Source organism: Martes martes (assembly GCF_963455335.1).
Source record: "Martes martes genome assembly, chromosome: 6".
Lineage (NCBI taxonomy): Eukaryota > Metazoa > Chordata > Mammalia > Carnivora > Mustelidae > Martes > Martes martes.
Genome location: NC_137893.1, coordinates 97222861 through 97246152, shown reverse-complemented (window position 1 = coordinate 97246152; position 23292 = coordinate 97222861). Strand labels below are relative to the sequence as shown.

The following is a 23292-nucleotide window of genomic DNA, read 5'->3' as shown; positions in this document are numbered from 1 at the left end:
ACGCTTTATCAACTGAGCCAGCCAGGTGCCCCTCACATTATTTGTTTTATGTATTTAACTTTATCTCCCTAAAATGTAAGCTCCATGAGGTCAGGGATTTTTTTTTGTTGTTGTTTTGTACCTTGACCAGTGTCTGGCAGGTAACAGGTGCTCCATAAGTATTTGTTGAATCCAGAGGTCCATCTGCTTTGTCGTTCCAGGCAAGAAAACTGAAAAGAGCCTGGGATTGGGAAGCGGGATTATGCTGGTTAAGGTGTGTGCAAACATATGGAGCCATTATTATTAATTTTTTAAAATTTGAAAAATTTTCAGTTTAAAGTAGAGAGGGCAATACATGTATTTTTCAGTTGTGAGGGTTTACTGATACTATAAGCAAGATGTGTAGCATGGTGCCTGGGATAGGAGAGGAACGGAAGGGTCTGTAGCTATCATTGTCATTATTATTTCTCTGACAAGTGGAATGATCTTCCAGTTTGTAATTCAGAAGAGTCATTGTTAGAGGAGATCTGAAGATTCACATGGAAGAGAAGATAAAGAGAGGCTCTGTAAATTTGTTCTGTTTGCAGACTGTTAATGGTCCCCTGAAGCTCAAAAGTGTGAAAATAACTTATGTGCAAGAAGCATTCGGTTAATATCAATATTCGTTGTGAAATAATGGGAGTTTAGGATGTGTATAGAACCCAGAGGTAAGCTGGTAGATTGCCTTGTTTTCTAGCAGGGACAATGGGGAAATTTGAACTGGGCACACTCCTCTGGCAAAAGGTATGGTTGCCATTTCTTTGAGGAGTCAATGGGTTGGACTGTACAGAAGGGCTTTCTCATGTTATCTCATAATCATGAAGGGTTTATAAGCACCAAGAAAAGAAAGGGATCACTTAGAGCCAGCATGAGCTCAGTAAGAACAAATTATGCCAAACTAATTTAATTTCCTTTTTGTTCCCTAAGGAGTTATTAGATTATAGGTCAGGGGCTCTATTTGTAATCCTGGATTTGTAGATGGTTGACTTTTCTAAAATAAGCATTTCTTGTTTCATAATCATCTGAAATAATCTTAGCCTGTGTTAATTTATCTGCAGTGTCCAGATTAAAAAAAAAAAGAAAGAAAGAAAGAAAGAAAAGGTGATTAGTAAGCTGGGTTTCACCTCTAAGGCAGTTCCGGCCAGGGTCAGTCAGCTAATCTGCTGATCTCCCATAGCCTCTTGGTTATCCCTTTAGTTATTAAACTTTATATTAATTATCTGGCTATTTATCTTTTTCTCAATGATAATATGAGCACCTTAAGAACAAGGATGAGGTCACATGCACCTACAAGAGATGCCTTTACATCAGCTCAAACATAAAAGGTTTGGGATTTCAATTGGCTGGCAAGTTAAATGTCATCCAACATTATAATACTATTATTAAAATAGCCAAGACTATTAGTTGGGAGAGCAAGTGTTATTTAATAAATGATGTGAAGACAGTTAACTATTTGAGGGGAAAACAAGGAAAAAAGGGAAAACTCTCGCCAACATAAATTCTAAATTCATTGAGGATTAACATATGTAAGACCCTCCAAATCAAGAAGAATATATAAGTGACATTTATGTCAGAATGAAAAAAGGGTGTCCTATGCATAAAATAAGAGGATGTCACAAGAGAAAATATAAATATGTTTGTTTTCATCAAACTTAAAAACATTTCCACGTGAAAGAGCACTGAAAAAAATTTGTAGCTTCCTAGCCAATTATTTTAGTTATTAAGTGATGGCATCGTGATTAAGAGCCCAAATAAAACTTGACCATTTAAACCTACTTGAGGGGTGCCTACTACATGCCACACATTATAGGAGCTGGGGGTACAGCCAAAATTCAAGAAGCTCTCAAGAAGATTGTATTTTATTGGAGGTTGATGGGCTATAAACAAGTATACCGTGTTTCCGTGGTGACAAAAGCTTTGGAGAAAATGAAGAAGAGTCAGGGGTAGAGAGAATATTGGTCACAGGGACCTGTCTTTTCCTGTTTCTTGAGCCTGCATGCTCAAGAAGGCATTCTGGTGAGGTGTCAAGACTGGTCTTCCTTGTCTTTGTCACGTAGGAGACACTGTGACTGGAGACAGGCCCCCACTCTGCCTCCTCCACCCGCCCAGCTTGACACAGATGCTCACAAATAGGTCTCTGCTGTGCTTGGTGTTCCAACTTGCTGATCAATGACTTCTTTCAAGATGACTCTGGTGGTGTTGCAAGTACATTTAAGGTGACATGTAAGATTTGCAGACACTGCACATTCCGTGAAGTTCACAGAAGTGCTGACACGCCGTAAGAAGAAAACAAATTGCATAAGCTTCCTCGCTGAGGCAGGAAAGTTTGTGTGTATGTGTATATATATATACATATATACATATATACGTATATATATATTTATGTGTGTATATATATATTTGCTCACATATACATAAGTTTATATATACAGATTTATTTGGGGTTGTTTGTACTGAAGTAAAGATGAGGGCATGTTCTGGATCGTTCTTAAATCTTTATTTCCACCCCCACCCCCATAGGCCTGTGAGGAAATGGTTTTGGGGATGGGAATGAGTCATTTGTTTATCTCAAAGGAGAAAACGAAAGCTAAAGGCTGAGCACCTTGGGGAGTACAGGGGAAAGAGCTTATATTCAGGGGAAGTGAAACATATGTTGACCAATGAGTTGGGTTGGTAACAAGGAACATGGTCACCAAATACCTCATGTTGGTATCAGCTGAGAGGCTCTCTGGTATATTGACAAGATGTCTTTTAAAATACCCTTAGCGGGGGCGCCTGGGTGGCTCAGTGGGTTAAGCATCTGATTCTTGGTTTAGGCTCAGGTCTTGATCTCAGTGCCCTGAGATCCAGGGAGCCCTTCCTAGGGCTCTGCCCTCAGCCCAGTGAGCTTGGGATTCTCTCCCTTTCCCCCTCCCTCCCCTGGGCTCTTTCCCCCTCTTCTCCTTCCCTTTGCTCTTGCCTCTCTGCTCCTTCTCCTCTGTTCCTCCTCCTCTGCTGCTCTTCCCACCCCTATGCACTGTGTCTCTTAAATGAATGAATGAATGAATCAATAAATAAGTCTTTTAAAAAATCCCCTAAACATTCTTTTTTGCTTAATTGGATCATAGTGATAGGGATCAGAAGATAAGGATGTTGGAAAGTGAGCCACTCCCACTGTGTCCTGGAGTGTTGCCCTGGTAATCACAGGACTACCACTGGCACAGGGAATGATGTTACCAGTGTGTCATATGAAACAGTCAAGAGCTAAGAGCTTGTGTTTGTAATGACAGGCTCAAGGACAACTTGCAACTACGGCCATACGTTTCTCTTTCACTTCCCAAGGTGGCTGCTGGATAGTTGAGGCACATTCATTTTTTTAGAGCTTTTAGTATTTAGCCATTGTTTTGTACTAAAGCATAAGCATCCCTTAAAATACACACATCTCAATGATACACCATTATAATGCCAAGGAGAAGTTTGGGCACAAAGGAAGCTTAGGTCTCTTGAAACTTAATGCTTAACATTTATATTCATTTCAAATCTACCACACCCACTAGAGACACTGAAGGTGGAAGAAAAAAATGATAAAAGATTTCACAAGGGAGATGGAATTTGAGTCTAGGGTTTTCATTTAGATACACTCACCATCATTTGGTTTAAGTTAAATAGAGCTTGAAAATGCAGAAAGCAATGTGAAGCATGTGGGCCAAACCTGGTGGCTCAAACCCGTGGGTTGCAGATTCGTAAGTATTCTGGGTTTCCGCCTATTTGTTCACCTGCTGTATGAGGAAGGTGGTTGGACTCACGTGTGTGTGTGTGTGTGTGTAACATCTGTAAATGTGTGGATGGAATTAGCAGCTGGATGATTCACTTAGGATGATTATTTCATCGATTTTCATTGAGCACTTGCTACGTGTCAGATACTTTTTTGGGGTGTGGGGATATAGCAACAACCAAAACAAAGTCCTGGCTTTTGTTTGGTCAGCTCAATAGGTGAAAAAAACACACAGAATTAAAGATCTTATCCCAGAATGAAGCAGTATTTGGGAGAAGGAGTGACTGGAGATGCTATTTTATTAAGGAGATAGGGTAGGCGCTATTATGTGCTCAGAGACCTGAATGAAGTGGAGAGGGGGCCAGCAGATATTTTGAGGAAGAGAGTTCCAGGAGAAGCTAAGATAAGTGAAAAAATCTGAGTTGGGAGCCTCCTCTGCATGGGTCCCTTCTGTCCTCACCACTGTGGCCTCTGATACAACCTTCAAACTCCTTGAGCCTTTGTTTTCCCAAGGATGAGGAGGAGATAACAATATTTAACCTTTCCACTTGCCAAGGTGGGGGCTGAGTGTAGCAATTTTTGAAGGTGGCCAGGCTGGGCCAAGACGTTATATAACACAGGGAGGACAGCTAATGTGTATACACACAGGTGCTTCACAGCAAGAGAGGAAGTCTTAAAAGTTCACTTAGAGCTAGATAACAGGTATCAGTGCTAATTTTAAGTGTTAAGATGTTCTCAATTAATGGAAGATACCATGGAATGGCCTTCCTTTGACCCTCTTACATACCTAATTGATGTCTAATTGTTCCAGATCTTTCCACCCCGAGAACCTTTTTTTTTTTGTCGTTCTGTAGCTGGGGTATGGATCTGACCACCTGGTTGATGTCTCAGGAAGAGCTGTGCTACTGAATCCTTCAGAGTCCTTACAACTCATCCACACCCCCATGTGGCCTGGCTCACTGGCCTTCCTTAAGAACCTGAGCTTCAGGGGCTGGTTTGGAGGAAACATCCAGGTCCCTTTTTGGGATACATCTCCCTCCCCCAGCCCTCGCCCCTAGTTCATCCTCAGACTTTGATGCGGAGCGTTATCTGATGGATCATGAACATGACAGTTCCCTGGGCCCCACCTCCTGTGTTTCTGATTCTGTCCTGGTGGCTCTGAGGGACTCTGCACCTTATACAGTTCTGAGTGACTCTCTTTATAGTGAAGGGACAGGATTTCTCTAGAGTCTTTCCATTTCTGACCTTCTAGGAACTTAGGCTTTTTCGAAAGTCCTCTGGTTCACCTTCTCTGCTGTTGACTTTACCATCTTCGTCCAGTTCAGCCTCTTCCAGCTTCTCACCACTTTATTCCATTCCATTTTCCTCCTAGTCACCTCCCTCTCCTCTTTATGGATTTTATGGGAGTGAATGAAGGGATTTTAAGAACACATAATATGTATAGCCTGTTAAGGACCACTTTGTGAAATTTCACCTCCCTTTGCCTAGCTTCAGTGTGAAATCAGTAGAGAGCTAACCTTCTCTCCCACTTTTTGAGTCTACGGATGGTCCTCGTGGGGCTATGGTTCATACAACTCACAAAGATGCTCACATACCACCCCTTCTTCCTTTCATGGTGTTGGTGCTGCTGATCACTATGCCTTACGCTTTTCCATCTCTTAAATTGAGAGGAGTCCCTGGCTTTTTTCTCATTTGTAGGTTTAGAGAATGAAAAGATCCTGCTTTTCCTTATGCCAAAGGCTTGTTGGTGATTGGGTTGGGTACACAACTCAAGACTATTGAGCTGGGGGGTCAGTATACTCTCCTGGCTCTTTCGGCTACAAATTTTTCCATTTTCTCTCTCAGAAATACTCCAGGGTACTATTCTCTGTGTAGGTGTAGTTATTGGTGTTATAAACATGCCTTTCCTTCCTAATGATCTTCTCCTATCTGTCTCTAACCCTTCACAAGAGGACCTTCTAGGCAGTTCTTTTGTAGAAACTCAGACTTCACATTTGGTTGGAATCCAGGCAGGAAGAAGAAGCATGTGGAAAGAGGCAGACACATGTTGTGTGTACTACCTTGAGGGAAACACCTTCTCGATTCTGATTTTATTATACTAATCATAATTATCGTCCCATAACTGCTCAAGACATTTAGACATGTTCTCGATCTCTTCCTTGAATGGAGTACTGCTTTCTGTGGTTTTCACATTCTTCTTTTGAAAACATGTGACTTCAGTATGACCATAAATTAAAAGGAAAGTTAACGGTTCTGGGAGGGAGACTGGAGGCTGGGTGGGGATGGGGTGCTTCCTGATTTGGGCTCCTTGCAGCCTCGCTCCCGGCCCCTCACTCAAAGTTTCCAGGCTATCATGTGAAGGCAGTGGGCATTTCACCCATACATTTCATTTTCAGCACGGATGCACCAAGCTCAAAGGGAAAGGCAATAATAATATCCAAAAAAAAAAAAAAAAGAGTAGGAGGATGGATCAGAACACTTGGAAAGAGGACTGTTCCTATAAAACAGGGACACTTGGCAGTACAGTCAGTGAGAAATGATACCAGTTACATAAAGCAAAATGCCACCCATCAAGCAGAACATTTTAATTCTCTCTATTCCAGGCTATTTATGACTTTTTGTTCAAGACTCAATGCGTGTCTGTAAAAATAAAAAATGGATTCGACCCTGTCTATTAGGTAGAAGGGGGCTTGTTCTAGGAAAAAAAAGGAAAAAAGGTAAGAAAACATTAGCAACATGACATTGTTGGAGAGTTCCAGTGGCCGATATAGAGACATTTCAAGTGTAACTTTGCCCCTTCTGTATTTTTCCCTTTTTGAGTTGGTGGTATGAGGAAGAGAGGGTGACTGATTTTATTGAGACGTTTGACATTACATGTAAATTAACTTTAGTTTAAGAAGTTTCCATTTAGATTGATCCCCCCCTACTATCCTGCTTTAAAACAAAACAAAACATTAAAACTTTTCCAGGGCAGCTTTTCCTTCCATTTCTGCCGGAGGTGGTCGAAGGCTCACAGCTGGTTTCCTGAAAGAGTGCCACAAGATGGCGACAACGTCACGGTGGAGAACGGCCATTCGCTGCTGCTTGATACCAACACTAGCATCCTCAGCTTACTGCACGTTAAAGGTCTGTGGAGTGTGACACCGGTGGTGGCATTACTGTGTATAATTCTACCACTTTGGGGGAGCAGGAGGGAGGGGAACTTTTTGGATAAGTTCCAGCTCTTGATTGACAACTTATACTGGGAACAAATAGAAATTTTACCATAAAAGGAAGAAGTGGTCAGAGGGTTAAAAATGAAGGTCCTGTCTTTTGCCTCTTGTAAGCACAGAGCTTAATTATTTTATTTTTCCAAATACAAGAAGGTTAACAGTGTTATCAAAGAATACGCTTCTTTATTCCAGCACTTTGTAGTCGTGCTTGTCCAGGGTAGCCCCCACAATGTAGCAAAATGCTCTGAAACTGGTTAAGGCTGTTGCCTTTGAAATTCCCTGCCAAGAAAGCAATGTCTTCCTGCTTTTACCCTGTTGTGGTTTTGACTTCCTGGTCCCATGGAAAGTCATATAAATAGGCTTCCTTATTGCAAAGCTGGCCACATAGCTCTAGGGTCTGGGAAGTTGGACGAGACTGAGAATTCAAATTTCAACTCCTCCACCGCATCACCAAATGACTAAGTCACTTATTCCACTTCTTTGAGCATTTGTTTCCTTATCTGCTAAATGAGAATAAAAATCATTGCCTACTTCAGTGGCTGATAATAAGGAATGGTTATCAAAGTGACTGTCTTCATTGGCAAATGAAAATAGCTTTGGAAATGTGATTAGTTATGGGTAGCTATAAAACTCTGCACTGAAACATTACTCTTTACTAAAAATACATTTAACACTTACAGGGGCATTTGCTCTTGTTAAAGTAAGAGCATGGCTACATAAGGGAAAAGCAAATATTTTAAAGGGGATAAACCAATGTAATATTGATACCTGACTCATATAGACAGAATCAGGTTTTTCTGATTAGGTGTTTTCCATTATGTATTTTAGAAAGTAACCCCCCCACCCCGCCCCGGTAGCAAGGAAGAAGTTTTCAGGCAAATCAGTTAATTAGTACCCTTTAGGAAAAATGGTCTGTCAGCTTGGGATCTTGACCTCTTTGTGGTGTGTGTGTGTGTGTGTGTGTGTGTGTGTGTGCGCATGTGTGCCTAGTGGCTTTGGGGGATGACTTATCAATGGACATCAACTGCCTAAAGATCAACAATGACACAGGAAGACTACAGATTTAAAATCTCAGCTTAAAGATGCTCTTTGTAGACCTTTAACCAGGGGTCAAATGCTGCTGGGGGATGGGATGACCTTTAGGCTCTCAGGGTCTTTGCCTTATATTGATATCATTTGGGAGAACTTCCCAGCTCAAAGTCTTGCCCAACTGAGTCTCTGGATGTCCCATTAGTTCCAGGTCAGTATTCAATCAAGAAAAGGTGTTGATAGAGCGAGAGCCTGAAGATGGGAAAGAGGCATCAGAAAGGGGGCACAGGCTAAGAGAAAGACAAGGACATGTGGAATATACACTTGGTTTCTCACTCTTGGAGATTTCAAGATCTAAATAATGAAAATACTTGCTCCAACATGTCACCTTTCAAAAGTGGCTTTTATTAATATTCCTAGTCCAGGCAATATATTTCAGTCTCAAATTATTTGAAGTAAGAGAGCTAGGTTTGGAAGAGCAAACCCTTATCCTGTGGAGAGGGAGAAGGAGTTATCTAAAGGATCCCATCTTTCTCTTGGAGAGTAGGGACATTGGTAGGAATGTAAGGGTAAGTAGTAGACACCAGTTTCTGTACATATAGGTACAGGAGGTGTTGGCAGGTAGCAGGGTTGCCTGGAATGAAATTGAGTATTTTGTCATACATGTATGGATCATAACTTCTAGAAAGAATGAGAACAGGGAAGGGGAACAGGTCATATTTGATTCAGCCAGTGACTTATTGATACTTAGTAAGTGGCCTAGGAACTTTTATGAGATATGAGAAAAAGTGAAGAATAATACTTAATGTCAGTAATACGCATATCACTAAAGAAATTAAGTAGAGAGCAAATATTTAAAAAGTAAAATTTCTGGGGCACCTGGATGGCTCAGTAGGTTAAGCCTCTGCCTTCGGCTCAGGTCATGATCTCAGATGGGTCCCGGGATTGAGCCCCTCGTCGGGCTCTCTGCTCAGTGGAGAGCCTGCTTCCCCCTTTCTCTCTGCCTGCCTCTCTGCCTACTTGTGATCTCTGTCTGTCAAATAAATAAATAAAATCTTTGGGGAAAAAAAAGTAAAATTTCTGATTCTAAAATATGTGTTGCAAGCAGTGAGGCAGAATGTGGTCCAGAGGACTCAGGGTATGGAAGATTGAGATTAGAACTGGGTGGTGGAGAGAAGGTGAAGAGCCTATCATTTATGAATAAGACAAGTTTTGACCATCCATATACACAGAGAATCTAAATTTGAGGAACTTCCCCATGTTGCTTATTGGAACTGTACGTGTCCAGTGGTTCAGGCCAAAAACCCTGGAATCATCCTGGACTTCTTTCTTTTTCTCACATTCCATTCCATGACCAATCCATCACTGAATTTTGTCTGGACCTTTGACATGTGTCCATATATCAACATCTCCATTGGTACCAACCTAGTCCTAACCAACATAATTTTTGGCTGGGACTATTTCAAATGGCCTTGTAATTGATTCCCATGTTTCTGATTCTTTGTTTTCCTTAGTAGAAGACCCCCAATTTTTATTTAGGGCAGCAGTGTATCCAGCTAAAATGCTATATTTCCTGGCCTTCTTTGTGGTTAGACATAGCCTTGTGGCTAAGAGCTGGTCAATGAGATATAAGGAGAGGTAGGGTACAAGACATCTGGGATATGTCCTGAAGTAGAGTGGACCCAATAGAAGGCATGTTCTATTTGTCCTTTCTTCTTTCTCTTCTTTACTTCTTGGCATGTAAATGTTATTGTTCCATTTTTAGCTGACATCTTGGACAATGAGGCGGTTCATTAAGAATGGGGAAGCAGAAAAATGGAAGAAACCCAGGACCCTGATGACATTGGAGTTGCCTTAGTAGCATGTCAACTCGGCCTGCCCATCTCTGAAGTTATTTCATATTTTTAAGTCATGGTATTTGACTTTTATGCCATATGCAAAACAAAACAAAACAAAACAAAACAAAACAAAACAAGCCCACAAACAAACCAGAAACCAAAAACCAAAACACAAAACAAAACAAAACAAAACACAACAACCCAATAGTTTGTTGTCCACATCCTTTGTCAGATCTTGTACTTCATTCCTCTAACGCCCCCCAGTGGCTTCCCATCTCATTAGGAGTAAAATCTGACCTTAACGATTATCAAACATCTGATCTCTTCATTGACCTTTCTTATTTGCTCTGCTCCAGCTCTTCCATAAATATACCAGGTGTACACACCTACCTCAGGCTTTGCCCATAATATCCTTTGCCTGGAATATTCTTCTCCAGATATTCATGTGGCTCACTTTTTTTGTTTGCTCTTTGAGAAAATGTCCACTTATCAGAGAGGCCTTGCTGGTCATCTTTTTTGAAATTGCAATCACATCTTATCTACTTTGCTTTACTTTTCTTTATAACATTTATCACCACAGAACATATTATGAAATTCCTTGTTTGTGTACAGTCTGCTTCCCCTGCTAGAATAAGCTCAAAAAGGCAAACGACCTCCGCAATTTATTTGCTACTATTTCTTCAATGTCTAGGACACCGAATTTAGGTGTTGGTGGTTGAATAAAACCATGTGTTTCTGGTTGATGGACAAGTAAAATGGTGCAGAGTTCAGATCTTGGGTGAAATTTAAGAAGTGTAATTTTTATTTTTATTTTTATTTTTTTTAAAGATTTTATTTATTTATTTGATAGACAGAGATCACAAGCAGGCAGAGAGGCAGACAGAGAGAGAGAAGCAGGCTCCCCGCTGAGCAGAGAGCCCGATGAAGGCTCAATCCCAGGATCCTGAGATCATGACCTGAGCTGAAGGCAGAAGCTTTAACCCACCGAGCCACCCAGGCTCCCAGAAGTGTAATTTTTAACCTCTTGCTTTGTTCATTATTACTTTTCTTAACTAATTAACTTATACTGTCCTTCGTTCTCACATATGTATGCATGCATAGGTACACAGGTAAACACACATGTATATATGCACGTACGTATACTTACGTGTGTATATTTTTACGTAATGTATACAAACATATACCATATATAAATGTGTGCAGTTATGAGTTGTGAGAAATATGAAATCCATTATTAAGTTACTTTTCCGTTTCTAAAAGGCATTTGAAACTGGTAAAGGACTCCAACTCTCAAAAATCTGGTTGCTAGCATAGCTCTAGACCTTTAATGTCTTCTGTTGTCTATAATATGTGTGAAAATTCTTAAGAGATAATAACAAGTTTTTCAAATATGAGATTGAATCATCATCATCATCAACAGTAATTCAGTCTCTGAATCTGTTACTGTCTTTCTCTTTTCATACCCATTCATGGTATCAGAAAAGTAGCTAAGTGGAATTTTCTGTTTTTTCTGATACCATCTGGGGCCACGATTAAGGACGAACAGTTTCAAGTCCAAAAATAACTTCTTCAAAAGATTTGGACAAATGAAATCACAAGTGTGATAGTGGGAGCACTTTCTCAGCCATCCCCGTGGTATTCCAAAGGTGACGTTCCACATGAAATATGGTACAGACTTCGAAAGGATTTGTGCTATGTAACAGTGAAACTAGATCCCTTGACAACTATATTTAGAACTACTTTATGAAAATATTGCATCCTCTATATTATTTTTCCATTCATGGAAGCCAGCCTCCCAATAGGTAGAAGTGGAGGCCCCTACATCAGGAAAACCAGTACTTCTATGTATGGCCCTCAAGAGTCTTGAGTTCTCAGTGCCTTGCTTGTATTTCCATCTGTAAAATAGAACTGACATTCTTTTCTTACTAGTACAATTTATATAGTAGAAAGGAGGGTTATAAATTTCTCTGAGGCAAAATTTTTGCCATTATTTATGAGGCTGTATGTACTGATTTCTGAACTTTATTAAAAAATGGCATCTTAATTTTGTGACCATAAGGGCTTCAGCTATATTTATTAGTATTTTGCCTTAATTAGCAAGATATTCAGAACTTCCATTTACTTACCATCTCTACTTCCTTCCATTTCTCTCTCTCTTTTTTTTAGATTATTTTTTTGGGGGTACTGTTAAACACAAAAGAGAATTAACCCAATCAATTAATACTAATGAGCTGGGATGGAAATAGGCATATTGCCTTGACTTAATTAATTATATTTTTCGTTCTTTTATGTTAAGATGCCCAATGGCCATAAGCATTGCTGAATTAAAATTTATTATTTTATCCCAAGTAATTATGATGAGCCATAATAACAAAGGAGGGACGTTACCCTCTTGTCAGAGCTTATACATCCTGGGCAAGGGACTTGAGTTTGCAGTCTGTAGTTGGAGAAACATTTATGTTTTCTGAATGAAGCAGTGAATTTCTCTCTGTTCTGGTGGCCAAGCAGATTGACATAAAGTGGCCTAGCGATAATGATTAAGAAAGGGCCAATTATGGGGCACCTGGGTGGCTCAGTCAGTTAAGCATCTGCCTTGGGCTCAGGTCATGATCTCAGGATCCTGGGATTGAGCCCCCACATTGGGCTCCCTGCTCAGTGAGGAGCCTGCTTCTCCTTCTCCCTCTGCTCTCCCCCATGTTTTGCTCTCTCACTGTTGCTCTCTCTCAAATTCTTAAAAAAAAAAAAAAAAGGGCCAACTGGGGGAGGATGAACCCTAGAAACCCCTCTTCCATGGTGTTGGGCTCTGAAAAGGAAGGCATTTCAGTTTCTTATTACTTACAATGCCTTCCCTTTTCCAGTGCTCAAGGACAGACTTGTTTCTAGTGTCTGTGGCTGCTGACTAGAGCGTGGGGCTCTTTTAATGTGATTTTCTACTTCTTGGTCTGCTGGTGTATACCAAGGCAGTTCAGTGCTTGGCAGGCTTTTGAGCCAGAGAGAATGGAGTCTGACTCTGGGTTCTTCTTCTTACTAGCCCTGTGACCTTGGACAACTGGCCCAGCTTCCATAAACCTCACGTTTCACCTCATGAGGGTCACGCCTGTTCTAATGGCAGCAACAGTGACAGTGATGGCTAACCTTTATTGTTTGCTATTGTGGGGCAAGTCTGCAATGTGTTGCCCAAATCAGATGGATGTTTTGAGTATTCTTAGATGAGGGAATGTTCGTAAAGCTCTTAGCACAGGGCCTGGTCCAGAGTAAGCATCCAGTTAATGATAGGTTTTGTTTTGTTTTGTTTTGTTTCCGGGCTGATGGGGATAACAGAAGAGATGGCTGAAATATCAGGCCTAAGTTGCAATTTTATTTACAGATAGTGGCTGCCTCTATGTACAAAGCAAACTGGATTACTGAAAGAATTAGCTTGGTAATAAGGACCTTGGATTGCTTTTGCCTCTGTTATCTTTGGAGTACATATTGAAGTGCTTTTCTTTCTATGGCAAGAGAGGGAAAGATACAGAGATGGCAGCAGCAGAGTCTATCCGTTTGGTTGTCACCATTTTCCTTGTTATTTTGACTTCACGGAAGCCATGTTTTTCTGGTGCCGTTTGGCATAGGGTCTTATTTTCTCCAATTTTTTTTTTTTTTTTTTTTGTGGTCTCCAGTTTTGAAGATACTCAGCTCTTTCTTGTCCATTATCTTTGGGGTGTCTAGGGCATGCAAATGAATATTCTTAGCTCATTGAGATGAACCACCTTCTCTTGAACCACTCTTGAGTTCGTTGTAGAGCTTCTTCATCCTTGGCAAGGATTTGAGGAGTTCAGAGTGAGGTGTTCAGGGCTGTCTCCAACACAGCCTTTTTAACCCCAGGGATTTTCCAGTTGGTTCCTTCTAGTTAGTAGGGAGTCGTACTCAGTGGCAGAGGAGCATGCTTTAGATAATGCTTTGCAGTCCTGTGATCTGGGAACGCCACGAAGCACGACTTCCCTGGGACATGACTTGTGGTTTCTCTGGGCATCAGGTCTGTGGGAGTCATTGGGCAGATTACCCTCTGCCTATAATTTCCACTTCACAGATGTCAGCACGGATTTGAAAGAAATCTACATCTGCGGGCAGGCTGGAGTTGTGCTAAAAATGAAATATTCTGCATTAATATTAGTTTCTCAACTATATAGTATTTTGGTCAGCGTGAAGGAGTTTGGGGGGTAGGTCACATTTGTTACAAATTGGTCAGTTTAATTTATCTGGAAGTTGGCTGGAAAAGGAAATCCACTGAGTTGTCTCCTCTTCTAGCTGAACCATAGCGACCCTTCAGGGCAGGAGGGGAGATCAGGAGGAATAGACTCTGCAGCAAGGCGGGGTTATTACATTTTGGTCAGGAAACTGGGGGCCTGAGTTGAAATTCAGGGCAGTCCCAGATTCTCCTTTAGCTTTCAGTAAGCTGCCGGACCTCAAATCAAGATGGAAAATGCAAATGACGGTGCCTCTCTCCCCTTTGTAGGAGGGAAGTGCAGTAAAGGATTTAAATGTACTTTCTTCCTCATGTTTTCAAGCATGATGCTCCAGAATGTGCTGGGCTTTGCAATAGGCAGAAGAGGAAGCCTGATGAAGAAGTCAGCATCAGAGAAAAATAACCGGACTTTTTTTGAAATCCACCCTTAACTTCCTTGACCTCGTGTGTCTCTATGTGGTGGTCTTTTCCTGGGGAATCACATATTTAATATAAGGCTGTGTTTTTAATTCCTTCTACCTTTGGAGAAGGTGCGGCGTAAGGCTATAAGCTCAAGAAAGCAGGAACCAGGTCTGTGTTTGCTCACGTTTGTATTACGGGACCATTATATCTTCAGGCACATAGTAGGTATTCAAGTAATTGTTGAAAGAGCTAACGAATGAATGAATTTCTGACCTAAAGAAGCAGATTAATGTTAGTTGTGGATTTCTCTATCATCAGAGTCTTTCCTGGTATTCTTAAATGTTAGTGGATTAGCCCAGACAGTGACCAATTTCATTTACTATTTGTGTATCAGGAGATCAGAGACAAAGGCTTTTTACTGTGGGGGACACTTGGCTCTGAAACCCCTTATTTTTCCCAATCAGACAATGACTTACATTATTTACCTCCAGAGAACAGTCCCAGACACACTTGATTAGCCTTAAATGAAAGATAAGCCATTGCTATGAGAAAGGACATGCTTTCCATAGATGGGCTGACAGACAGATAGATAGATATTAAACAATTTACAGTTTTGTGTTTTGACAACTTGAATGTCGTAACATGAAAAATGCTACCAAAAGAGACCAGTCCCTTCCTAGCACAGAAGCTATAATATTTTCAGTAATGAAAAATAAATATTTTAAACTTCCTTACTTAAAACCCTTTACTGGCTTTCCATTAGCTTTTGAGATCAAGCCTAAACTACTTAATATGGCTTATGGGGTCCTTCAGGGTTTTTTGGTCTCTCCTTACCTCTTTACCTCATTTGTTGATTAATGATTTCCACATCCTGTTTATCCAGATGGAAAACAGAACTAGAACTCTGGGATGTTTATGTATCCGGGATTCTTATGCATATAAAAACATATCAGAGACCAAGCCCTTTGTCACTTGTATTTCTCATGTACTGTCATATTCCTGCGGGTCAGGAAAAGGTAGGAGGTGTTCTCACTTTTTAAATAAACAAATCCTATGAGTAAATAACTGTGACCTTTCCCTCGTGAAGTTAGTATGCTACAACCAAATTATGTTTACAATATTCAGAGAACAATTATATTTGGAACCTTTCAAATTGCTTAGAGAAATGTATCAAATTGGAGGGCTATTCAAAAATGTGATTGGGTCAGTGCTAATTTGAACTTTGGTAGGAGGGAGAAGATTATTTGGATGAATGAGTAACTTGGTAGTGAGGGAGATTTTTACCTGCCTGGAACAGACTTTGAAGAAAAGGCAGGGTTTTTTGTTGGTTTGTTTTGTGTGTTTTTTTCTTTTTCTTTTTTTCCCTGGTCTTTTCTGTTTCTCTTTGTAAATAGCTTTTGTTCTGAAGTCTTAAGTGACGTTTTAGAAACTCATGGAACAGCCAAGGGCCTTGTATACTTAAATGCCAGAACCTGTGTTGGTAAAAAGATGGGATGATTTTTGGAGATAGAAAGGAGCCAAGAGGGATGCCTGGATGGCTGAGTTGTTAAGCGTCTGCCTTCGGCTCAGGTCAGTGATCCTAGGGTCCAGGGATCAAGTCCCACATCAGGCTCCCCGCTCAGTGGGGAGCCTACTTCTCCCTCTGCCTGCCACTCCCCCTGCTTATTCTCGCTCTCTGTCAAATAAATAAATAAAATCTTAAAAAAACAAAGGAACCAAGATTTAGTTAAGTAACAATTCATAATAGTAGCTATCATGACAAAGGCATTTATTTTTATCTGTTTCAGTTTCTTTAAATATTTTTATATAGTTTTCCGCAAATAGGTTTAAATGTTATAATTAATGTAGAGCTAATCAATTTATAAAATTAATTTAATGAGTTTCATGTGTCATAGAAAAAGTGAACGCTGACTCACAATCTTTATCACCTTTTTCCATTGGCTGTACAGTTGGCCAATGCACTAAAACCAGGGTATTTTTATTTACCTGGAGTGATTTAAACTTCACCTTGACCTTGTGGCTGTAGAGGCTGTATTTTTCACATTTTTTTTTTTTCTTTCAACACCTGGCTGAAAGGCTGGGAAGTAACGGCACATGTTGGTTGGATGGCGAAGTGAGTTACTCTGCAATCCCATCGTGTAGTTCTCCACCTATTTTGGAAGAGAGCAGACAGCACAAGGCTATGGACACCTGGATCGGTTGCTTGATTGACCCAGAGTAGCGGTTCTCAAAGTGTGGTCCTGGATCAGCAGCATCACCTGGGACCTTTCGAGAAATGCAAATCTTGGGGCCCCACAGCAGACCTGCTTTGGGTAGGAGGCCCACCAGTCTATGTTTTAAGACCTCCAGGGGATTGAGATGCACACTCAAGTTTGAGAACTGCAAGCCTAAAACAATAGAGGGAGCCACATAGAATTGTCAGGACCAGAAGCCAATTAACCTAGGCCTGCTACTCTTTTCCCAAAGGCTCTGTGACCCTTTGCAAAGAGCAGTGGAAACTTGGCTGGGCACATTGCATGGGCCAGTCCGGAGCACAGCGGGTTTTTTTTGTTGTTGTTTGTTTTGTTTTGTTGGATGTAGTTCTCTGTCCTGCCAGGAAAATCAGAGCTGCTGAAAATGATTTTTCCCGACTGCTATTGTTTGTGGCTCTGAGTTGGTGATTTTATTTCAGATATATTTTTCCCCATCTACGTTGTCCATTTGATGGGGGTACCAGGCTAATTAAGGAATTAGTGTGTGGCATCCATTTCGGGGAGGTGGGTGATTCTTTTCCTGCAGCCCGAGAACCTTTTTTGCCCACACTTTCTAGTTCATATTTTCTTTTTTTAATCAGGCAGAGACATTACAATTAAAATACCGTTAAAGTGATTCTGGCAAGTATTGCAATAAGCATGTTTTTTAATTAAAGGAAGAACAGGGGGATGCATAAGCAGCATCAGCTAAGGGGGAAAATTTCATTCGATATCTATTTTAATTGAAAAGGAAAAAAAAATCGGGAAAAGCAGCAGCAGCAGCCAATGCCGGTGTGTATGGCTCGCTCCCAGGTTGCTAGGTTTAGGTGTTCTGTGCTTGATTAATTAGTAGCCAGCCAGAGAGTCCATTCCCTTTGCCCCCAATCCTTAAAGCCTGATTTATGCCTCACATCTCCCATGAATATGTGAGGGCTCAGGCATCTATTTCCTGAGCTGCTAGTGGATAGGATTATGGAGCGTGCACTGAGCTCTTGGGGGCTCTCGTTTGCCAGCCAAATTGATTTTCCGCCTTTCTGGCCGGGGACAAGCCCACCTCGAAGGCTTCCAGGCTCTGCTCCAGTGGATCAGGCACAAGCCTAATCCGGATCTTGCCAACAAAGGAAGCTGTGTGCATCCCCAACCATGCAGGCTTCGGGCTGTGGCTGCCTTCCCCCATTACTACCTTTTCCCCCTCTTCCTCACCTCCTCCTGCCGCCTACATCCACAACAATGTGGTGCAGGAGGGTGTGGCAATGTGCCCAGATCCCTCGGCCAGCCCTTGTCACCTTGGCGAAGGGGGGATCTGTCCATCCTGAATGGATAGTCATCTCTAATTCTCCAGGGACAGAAAATTCCACAAGCTTCCCTATCTATTTGACTGCATAACAACTGGAAAGGTAACCAGAAACAGGCCGCTAAACATTTTAAGGAATTATTTGCAGTTGACACAAAAACCTGAGCGGGGGTTAATCATCATGAATAAGTAAACTGAATAATTTACATATACAAATTTGGGCAGTTCAGGCTTTGAGCAGTGAGTGATCTAGTTCGGGTTATAAATTTATCTAGTTAATTGAGGTTCTCAGCTGCCTGCCTGGATCTTGCCTCCCCTCACCTCTGGCTTTCCCTCTGCTTAACCCTGGAGTCAGTCTCCCTGGGTTCATTTTATCACCGGCCGCAGATTCACCTAAACAAGTGCATTCTTGCTCTGCACACCTTCTCCCCGAGCCTCCTAAAACTGACATAATGACATCTTCATCCACCACCTTCACACTTCTTAAAGTTCTTCCTAGCGCTTATGTCTCTACGACCTTCCAAATGTTCTAATTCACCCAATTCTTTGAACTACACCCAAGAATCCTGCTATTTTTCTCATGTTATTCTAGTTTTTAAGTAATAATATTTGACAGTTTGTTTCTCTTCTCTCTCTTCTGCACTCACCCTCCATGGGAGACTTTATTCACGTCTATAACTTCAACTCTTCCCTTATTCAACCCGTATTTAGTGACCATTTGCCGTGTCCCCCATATGTCAGGCACTATTCTAGGCACGGGGGCTATGGGTGTGATTGAAACAGACCAAAATTCTTGCTCTCATAGTATTTATTTCTATAAAGAAATAGTCAAGTGAGCAGGTTATAGTTTTTGTGAGATTTGCGGAGCAGCAGGGAGAACAATGCAGCAGGAAAGGTGGAGAGGGAGACTGGTGGTGGGTGGGGGTATTTGCACGTGGTGAGGCAAAGGCTGTGAGGCAGGGGAAGCAGGAAGATGAGTGCAGCAGGAGGACTGTGAGCCCAAGGGAGAGAGGAGTGTGATTGGGCCAGAGAGGGCCAACCCTGTAGGGTTTAGTGGGCTTTGACTCCGAGTGTGGTGGGAACCACTGGAGACTCTGAGCAGAGAGGTGACATAAGAAAGTTTACAGAAAAGGAAAGAAAAAGAATCGCACTGGGTGCTGTTGTGAGAGTGAATCCTGGGGTGGAGGTGGGGATAGCATCAGAGAGCTGAGTTGAAAGGCTGTTACAGTCATCCAAGGATGAGATGAGAGTGACTTAAATTTCCCACTCCCCAGTGGGAGATGTGGAAGTGGTGAGAAGTGGTTGGATTGTGAAGATTGTCTGAAGGAAGAAGGCACAAGATTTCCTGGAAAATTGGCTGTGAGTGCAATGTTGGCCTGAGGAGTTTTAGACTGAGCACCTAGAAGAACGGAGTTGCCATTTGTGACCTCTGCAGGAACTGTGGGATGACCCATGGGGCAAGGCGAGGATTGGATGTTCTGGGAGTGCTAAGTTGAGGAGCCTGTGAGACACCTACATAGAGATGTTGGGTGGTCCTTGGGTGTATGAGTTTGAGCGGCAGAGGTAGAAGAGGGCTTTGGTGATAGAAATTTGGGAGTCACCAGCAATTTGCTTGGGATGGTGTTTAAAACCGGAGGACAAGGTGAGACAACCAACGCACAGTTCATAGAATGACGGGAAAAGGGGTGGAGATGTGCCAGTAATTGGGACAATCAGGAGGAATCAGGTAGAGGAGGCTGGGAGCGGAGGCTTGAGGGGCGAGGCAAAAGGAGGAAAACCAGCACCGGCAAGGGAGGGGAAGGAGTTTCAAGAAAGAAGGAATGACCAAGTATGTCAGATAGTGCTGGCCACTCAGGACAGGTGAGAACAGAGCATCAGACCTTGGATTCAGCAGTGTGGTTGCCACTGTGATCTTGCCGGGACCGGGTCTGGCAGACTTGTTAGTGCAAGGGTCCAGCTCAGCCTTTCCCTCAAGGAAAGGGAGGGAAGGAACCGAGGATAGAAGGTAGAGTGGCTCTGTTAGAGACTTACTGTGTAGTAAAATATTTAGATTCTAAATTTTTACCGTGAGAGGGAACATAGCTAGAACAGTGGGGCTTTCCCCCCCCCCAAACACATACAACAAATCATTTTGCGGTTATTACAGAGGATGGCTAATTGTAGGGTTAGCCAAAAGCAGGTTTTGATGTACTTTGCAAACATTAGCTAGCTGCTAAAAGTCTCTTTGACTTCCCTTTAAAAGACATAAAAGGGATGTTTAATGGAAAGAAGTGATTACACGTAAAAAAAAAGTTGTGTTCATTTATTTATTTTAGAGGGGAAGTAACAATCATGATGGTTGATTGATTTTTATAAAATTACCCAAGGTCACTTGTGGGACAGACTCGGCTTTCATGAACAAGCCATTGAAGGGTCACGGTCACAGGCTGCCTTCAGCCCTCACTTCATTTCAGCGTTCAGAAATGCGGTCAAGCTCTGTAAGTGAAGGAATAAAGTCCTCCCTCTATCCTCCCGTCCAAAGCCACTACGCTCCACAGCAGCCCACTGGCTATTTGTTTTAAGCTAATAAAGTGTGAGGATACAACACTTGGGGGCTCGGCACAGGGCTAGCTTGAGTATAAACCTTACATTCCTTTCCACTAAGAAGCTTTCATTTTGGTTATCACTTTTAATTATTTCAATTAAAACGAGTTGAATTCCTCATCAAACTCTCTTCTTAATTTACCTAGATTTCCTTATCCTTGCTGCTGATAAGGAAGGAGGGGAGGCTTTTTAGCTGGGAATAATGGTTATCACATTAATTAATTAATCCTGTTTTTAGTACTCTTGCCAACACAAATCATTCATTTTCTTTGGGCTGAGATTTCTCCCTTCATTAGCGTCATTATTAGTTCCCATCAGTAAATGACGTTTTTAAATTTCTGCCAATTTGTTTTAGTGTGTTTAATAGTTTGCTGGATGCGACAAGGAACAGAGCCCAGGTTTATAAATTCACCCACTAATCCTTGTAATCTGCCTCAAATCCTGTTTGGAATGAGGCGAGGTATATCTACATTAACAAAGTGAAAATAAATCATATATAAATAAGCTACAGGCAAACTTAACTTAGGCTCGCATGTGTTTTTCCTTAAAGGTAACTATGATCATTCTAATGAATAAAAAAGTAACAAGGGAGGGTTTGCCGAAGTGGGTAGGGTGTGAGCTCCTCTGGCAGGTGGTCCTGGGCTTGAATGCTTGCTCGGCTGAGACAGACCTCCTCTCCCAGCCCGCTCTCTGGTCTGTAAAATATGGAGTATGACATCAACCTCATAGGCTGGTTTTGATGGTCATTTTCGACAACGTGTCTAAAGATTTTGACATAAGGTGGGTGCTCAGTAAGTGTTAGCAGCTTTGTTTTCCCTGTAGTATTATTTGGATTTCTGACTGTGTATGGGATGCTTTTCTCAAGTGAAATTCAAAGTCCCCTGCAGCATGAGTGTGTCAGGAAAACACAAGCTTCATGTTTCCATCAGTATTGGCATGCCCGAACGCATTCTTGAAGATGTAAATGTCCGATGTTCTAGAGCTGGAAGGAGTCTCAGTGAACGCATGGTTCTGTTTTGCGTGTACATGATGAGAAAACAGACCATCCCCAGCACGGAGTAGGGCAGATTTGGAAATGGGTCATCGGAGGGCCACCAATTTTATGGGACTTACTGAGAGTCCTTCAATGGCCAATAGTCTGCCCTCTGCTTCCAACACTTTGTCATCAAGGTCAGTTCAGATTTCCTGCCTGTTTGTAATGGAGGGCGCATGCCATGCAAGTCCATGGTCCTCCAGTTGAAGAGAATTAGTTGGGACCTTAATGACACGTGGTTGGGAGTGAAAAGTTTTAGGAAACAGATCACATTTCTTCTGTCTCATTCACAGCAGGATTAAGGATTATTATTGCATTTCTAATGATTATTCTTGTCACTGGAACACCAGTGGAAGGGAAAATTAAAGTCAAGATCGCCAGTAGGTCCTTTGGAAATCTGGAAGCCATGGGCTGCTCTCCAGCATCAAGCCTGTAGAGAGTTCTTGCCTCTTATACAGATTACATGAGCGTGTGATTGCTGTGTCATGTTTCAGAAGGAAAGGTGGGCCTGCCAATGGCGAGATGTTGGAAGGAGGTGGTCTAGTAGTGTTTGCGTGATGGAGGAATTGTGTAAATGAGTAGTAGTGGCAACAGTGGGGGGCGTGCAGATGATGAGGGTGACAGCAGCCACTGCCAGCACTGCATTAAGTGTCTAACAGGTGTCAGACCTGTGACCTGGGATCTACAAGTATCACTTCAAGAAATCTCATCATAGCCCTTGAGGGAAGAACTGTTACCATGTACATTTTACTGAGTGAGAAACTGGATACCCATGTGGGGTACCCTGCTCTAAACTGTGGCTGCAAGGAGAGAACAAATTCAGGGGTTGAATCCACGTCAACATCCTGGGCCTGTTGCTGATGGTGTGTGGCTTGGGTTTAGGAGGCAAGACTAGAAGGCTCCATGAAGGGGGCTGAGGAGAGTCGAAGAGCAGTGCTGGAGCTGAAGGTCAAGGATGAGGTGGCCTCCACACATGACTATGGGGTCAAATGTGTATGGATCACTATGTTTGCACTAAGATGGAGATAAACAAAAATAGCCTTTTTCTTAGGTCCCCCTCATTCCCCCAGTACATGTTTGAGACTTTCCAGTTGTGATTTCTGGAGAACAACAATTTGACTTGTAACTTGGCACATTGGATTGAGGACTAAATTTAGCAATTGAAGATTCTTGACCTTCACTGCTGCTCACTCACTGAGACCCTCCTTACGACAGAAGAATCTGCTTTATGAGCCATTTCTTTTCTGACATGTTGCCTCTTCACATCTTTTGCCTACCTTTGGCTCATTGAGACAATGTATGGATTTATAGATTACATGCAATAACAACATCCTCTCTGAGAAAATGAGAGGGTGTATGTGTATATGTGTGTGTCCATAAAGGAAATTCAGAGACTTAAACCAGGTTCTCTTCTAAAATGATGTAATCATTTACTTATTTACTCCACAATTACGTAGTGAGTGCAAACCACCTATATCAGTCACTGTTCTGGACCCTGGCAATACAGAGGTGAACAAAATGGAGAGGAGCCCTCATGAAACATGCCTTCTAGTGGGAGGTGGGCAGATAATAAGCATGTAAATAAATAATATGCCTCATGGTAAGTGTTATGAAGAAAAACGTCTTTGGGTAAGGGGCTAGAGCATGCTATTTTATATAGACCGGAGAGGGAG

General features: G+C 41.9%; 1 protein-coding gene across 1 annotated transcript in view; it reads left to right on the top strand.

Annotated features, from left to right (window-relative positions):
• Positions 1-23292, top strand: part of PKHD1 (PKHD1 ciliary IPT domain containing fibrocystin/polyductin) — a 442956-nt gene that overhangs the window by 125704 nt on the left and 293960 nt on the right. Inside the window, exon 35 of the mRNA XM_080805609.1 lies at positions 6742-6898. Within this exon, the coding sequence (XP_080661735.1) occupies positions 6742-6898 (157 nt within the window). The remainder of the gene's footprint in view (positions 1-6741; positions 6899-23292) is intronic.